At 33.3% G+C, this 5,433-nt stretch overlaps 1 protein-coding gene across 1 annotated transcript; it reads left to right on the top strand.

The window, feature by feature from the left end:
- Window positions 1-2,089: 2,089 nt before the first annotated feature.
- On the top strand, window positions 2,090-5,221 carry LOC105793772 (uncharacterized). The gene is made up of 6 exons (XM_012622619.2): window positions 2,090-2,566; window positions 3,835-3,961; window positions 4,237-4,376; window positions 4,501-4,563; window positions 4,658-4,726; window positions 4,803-5,221. Exons 1-6 carry the CDS (start codon window positions 2,363-2,365, stop codon window positions 4,872-4,874), a joined length of 675 nt encoding a protein of 224 aa, XP_012478073.1. The 5' UTR covers window positions 2,090-2,362; the 3' UTR covers window positions 4,875-5,221.
- The last annotated feature ends 212 nt before the right edge of the window (window positions 5,222-5,433 follow it).

The following is a 5,433-nucleotide window of genomic DNA, read 5'->3' as shown; positions in this document are numbered from 1 at the left end:
GGTAGGAATTAACCTAAATTTGGTATGTCCTATCCGTGAACACCTTAACCCTGAATTGGTCTAGACTGTGAGGTCGAATGATAAGTAGTTCTTGCCGATTTGTTATTTTATTGGAAGATCGAAAGATCTTGCTGGGATATTGACTAGTTGATTAAACAAGGAAACCCGAAACAACAGTTGTTTATGATTACTGAAGCGAGCCAATCACCCATGCCCATATTTGATATATTCTATTATTTGATTTCTCGTGCTTTATTTATTTATTTATTTTCTTTCTTCATTATTATTAGTATAGATCACCAAAACCTTTCTTTTTATCTCATCGTAATATAATTCATTTAAAGTACTAATTAGATCTATTTATGCTTAGGTTAGAATTAATTTGTGCCCGCCTCCCTTGTGTACAATCCTTGGAGTACTCATCTACTCCGTTGTAACTATATTAAAACCTGACCCGTATACTTATGGATACTGCCTTTTCATATATTTTGTGTAAGATTTCTACTTTGGACGTTGGTATGTCCGAAGGCGGTTAATGACTCCAACTGAATTGAAAGAATTGAAATCTCAACTCAAAGAACTTTTAGATTGGGGATTTATTCAACTGAATGTGTTACGTTGGGGGGCTCTAGTGTTGTTTGTGAAAAAGAAAGCCTTGAGATTGTGTATCGACTATCGACATTTGAATAAAGTCGCCATAAAGAACAAGCATCCGCTACCCCGAATTGACGATTTGTTTGATCAACTGAAGGGAGCAACCTTATTTTCTAAGATTGATCTTTGGTCGAAATATTATTAAGAAAGGACGAGGTCCCAAGCATTGATTTAGTATCCAAGTTCCAGTTACATCATACACAATTGTGTAAGTGGAAGTTTTTGCCTAAATCATTTACAATTCTTTATTTGTCTCTGCATTATAATGATATGATTTTAGTTTATAGTTTCCCAAACATTTATTTATACTTGTAATTATATTCTATTATGCCATAAAAGACATTTCGCAAACCTTGAACAATTGGTAAAGGTAGAGGTCTTAGGTTTTGAATACCCAAATTCGAGCCTATCATGTGTAATTATATGCATGGGTTTCCGTGTCCCATCCTGTGCGGTTGCCATGTGTAGATTTTAGTTCAACTCATTGGCTTTAGTTTGGATTGTATCAGTTCTTAGTTCGTTTGTACTATTTGTGACAACTTAGACAATTTATTTGTGCTATAATAATTTGATATTTGTGATTACTCGCACATGTATTTATATTGTATTTTTGGTACATCTATACTATATTTAAGCATTATACTAAATTGGTGTTACCTTAATTGGGTCACCAAATTACATAAATACTCCTTTTAAATTATAATTAATATTATTATGATGACATTTTTCTTCTTATATTTTGGTACCATCTTTAAATAAAAAATTAAAGATTAAAATTTAAAGATCAAACACGTGTACAATAATATTAAAATACAAATTTATTATTACTCCACCTATATATTTAATATATAATATCTTTAAAAGAAACTTTTGAAAGAAAATGACTTTAATATATATATTTTTTCCGTGTGACAAAATCTAATATTTATATTATATACTTTAATTGTACTATTCTTGTAACACTTAAAAAATTTAAAAACACTACAAAATTTATTTTTCCAATAGCATTAAAAGAAAAGAGAAATATATTAAAATAATTTTAGTAACGTTCAATAAACAATAATTTTAGAAGAAAATTTTGTACTATTATCATGTGTTTCCCATGACCAAAAGTATTTTCAAAAGTTTTTCTTAATTATTTCCTTCTTCCACGAGACATCTTAAAATTCGACATAGATTAGAAATTTGATGGAAGGGCAATGAGGTCATTTTCCCATATCCACGTACTCCATTTTACTGCAAGTCAAACGGTCAACCCCCACAGAATAAAACCGCTCCTTGAAGAAAAAACCGCTAGTGGCATTTTAGAAAATTTTCTCTACCTCACTGTAACGCATGATTGATGAGAAAACTATAACATCCTTGCGTGGCATTCCTTAATTGGTCCATTTCGGTTTGTCGGGATTCCTAGCGACACCAACCAATAAACAAAAACCAGTAACTCGTCTTTCTCTCACTAGAAAATGCTCTGATTATTTGTTTTCTTTCTCTCTCTGAATTGTGTTTTCTCTCTCTCTTTCTTCTCCACAAAAATCCCATGTTTTTTCTTAATTTCTCTCTCTTTTGCTTACGATAATAGCATATACGTATTCACCAATGCATGATCTTCCGATCCAATGTAATTTTGATCCTTAGCTTTGAATTTTTTACCGAGTTTGACCCACCTGATTGACTCACTGAGTTGGGGCTTCTTTTTGTTGGAGAAACTATGTTGGAGGCAATGGAGAGTTCTGTCAATGGCGGGGGTTTCTCGCAGTTTCAGAGCTGCGGAGACAGTAGTGAAGAAGAGCTCTCGGTTCTGCCACGTCATACTAAGGTGGTTGTCACCGGGAATAACCGTACTAAATCTGTGCTCGTTGGTCTTCAAGGCGTGGTCAAGAAGGCTGTTGGACTTGGCGGGTGGCATTGGCTGGTAATTCTTTGGGTTTTTTTTTTTTCAGTTTTGGTGGAAAATTTGTTCTGCTGTGTGATCTGGAAATTGGTTCGTCTTGATTTTTTTTCCTTAAAATGTTATTTTTTTTCAAGATTAAGTAAATTTAAATTTGAAATTTTAAGGTAATGTGGATTCAATTCGAAGTTTTATTTTATGATTAAATGTTTGCTAGTAAAGCTTTTGGTTCACTACATGAATTCATATCTTTTGGGTGATTTTGCATTAAATAATCTCTCTAAAACAATTAAATGTCCTGTGTTATAAGTTTTTTTTTTGAATAAAACTGCAAATTTAAAAAAAAAATCTTCTCTATATTTGCTTGAATTTGATCGGTATCATTATATCAAATAAAAACAATGACATTTTAACTCTCACAAAATACAAATTTGAGGTTTTGGATGTGGGTTTTGATTGCATGTAAGTGTTCATCCCTGGATCTGGAATTTTTAATTGTTTTACCTAATGTATGATGCTATTCTGGATTGTTACAATGGATTTTGATTTTTCTGGATTTTTAGTCAATTTTTTTAATGTTTGCAATCTACTCTAAATCGTTGCTAATCGTTTCCATTTCTTTCCTGTTGAAATTTGTTAAGAAATTTATCATTATGCATGATTGGGCCATTCTTTTGATATTGTTGGACTTGATTTTATAACATTTCTCAATAATAATAAAAACCCCATATTTTATTTACTGGGTTTTGATGTTGTTTCTGCTGGGATATCGATCTCTCCATACTTCTTTTTTTGATGTTCATCAGCTATTCAAAACTTGCAATCATTTCCACACTTGACTTTGCTTTCTTGGTTTTTGAGAAAATCCCACTTATTATTATTATTGTTCATTGTTTTTCCCATTATTTGTAACTTCCATTTGTGGATCACACGATTTAATATGCTATTAATTCATTGTTTTCTGAAAATGATTATATTTTGATTCAATTGAGATGCTTCCACATTTGATAAATTTCAAATGTGCTGGATTTTGTTTCCCAGTAATTTGCTCCTCTTTTATTATTACTGCCGAATTTTTTTATTTTTTGACAAATTCATAGATTTCTCCTTGAGTTTATGTGTTGTGGACACAAAAAGGGGAAAAAAAAAACTATGGATTAGCTGGTGGATGGAAAGACAATTGAACAATGCTGATTCTAGCTGATTGTGTTGCATATTTTAGTTAGGAGTAGGCATTTCTTTACTTTGTAGCTGATAGTGATATTTGTTTTTCTAATTAATAAAAACCACAGGTTCTTACCAATGGCATAGAAGTAAAGCTACAGAGAAATGCACTTAGCGTGATTGAAGCTCCTACCGGTAATGAAGAAGATGACGATCTTGAATTCGAAAACATGCAGTGGAATGGATCAGACATGGGTGAGTTCCTATGTGTTCTTATGTGTTCTGTCTTGGAGGGGCAGGGGAGTGCTATGCCCATCATCCTAATAATTTTACTTAATTGGTGATTAACCATTTTGGACTATGATTTTGGATAATTTGTTTAGTGGAGCTTGGAACATTGGATCCTCTGTGTCTTCACTTTAACTTTCACTATTCCTAAAAGCTTCAATGTCTAATTTCTTTATCTTTTTATTGGTCCCACCACCCTTTATTTTACTTTAATCCTGCTTGTTCTATGTCTCAATTTCCAGCATCTGATGACACTCACAAGTCCCACAGATCGAGGCATAGAACGCATAAATCGACCGGTTCTTCTCACAAGACTATGAGCAGGTCTTTTTCTTGTGACTCACAGTCTAAGGGGTCTGTTTCCACACCTCGTGGGTCCACGGTAAATAATGAGTTTTGCATAGTTTGTTTTGGTCTATTGCAATACAGTATTGCTAATTTATGTTAGCCATCTATTCTTAGCCTAATTGTTGTCTTTGTTTTTTTCCATAATATCTCCCTTGTAGAAGGTTGACCTCAGCAAACTTGAGATGGCTGCTTTGTGGAGATATTGGCGACACTTCAATCTTGTAAGTTTCCTACTGAGAAACAACAAACAGTATACATTTGTAAGTAAAGGAAAAAAAGATGTTTAAATGTCGACGTCGTTGTTGCTATTGCTAGGTGGATGCCATTCCCAATCCATCAAAAGAGCAACTAGTCGATGTTGTCCAAAGGCATTTTGTGTCACAGGTAAACTTTCTTCTCTTCCTCTCAAACCAGATTGATAGTTGGCTGGTTTCTCAACAAATGGCGTGTGTTGGTGCAGCAAATGGATGAGCTTCAGGTCATTGTGGGATTTGTTCAGGCTGCAAAGAGATTGAAGACCGTCTGCAAATGACCCTGATGAGAATGTTCGGACGGGTTTTGAGTTGGGTTGTCAATGCTAACAGAAACTTGGTATCCTAATGTCCTTGTCCCTTAGTAGCTATATCTGTAATATATATATATATATATGTATGTATGTACTTGTGGCTTGTTTATCTTTGCAGTCCCGCTGTTGAGTAGGTTAATATTTACTTGAAGCTATAGAGGTTCTTTCTTCCTTTTTGGTAGATTAGTTATATGTAGATATGATCCAAAACTGAGTTACAAGAGCTCTAAGAAATCCTTGTGACTTCCTCTCTATGTACTGCAGACTTGGTGAAGTGGATTTCTTAAGATGTATATATTTTTATTATTCATTTATACTTGGGATTAAGCTGGTAAAGAAAGAATAAAAAACATGATGAAGTTGATTGTAGTTTTGTAAACAAAAAGAAAAACGTGGGCTTAAATTATATCTGCATTTTCAATTGAGTATTGAACTCACAAAGTGGGCGGGCATGGAAGAAAGTGTAATTGCATGAGGCGGTTGAATCTGATATTTAAATTTTTGTCATTTTCATCTCCATACAATT

The sequence above is a fragment of the Gossypium raimondii genome, chromosome 3 (assembly GCF_025698545.1).
Source record: "Gossypium raimondii isolate GPD5lz chromosome 3, ASM2569854v1, whole genome shotgun sequence".
NCBI lineage: Eukaryota > Viridiplantae > Streptophyta > Magnoliopsida > Malvales > Malvaceae > Gossypium > Gossypium raimondii.
The sequence above is the reverse complement of the archived record's forward strand: the minus strand, read 5'-3'. Positions and strand labels throughout refer to the sequence as shown.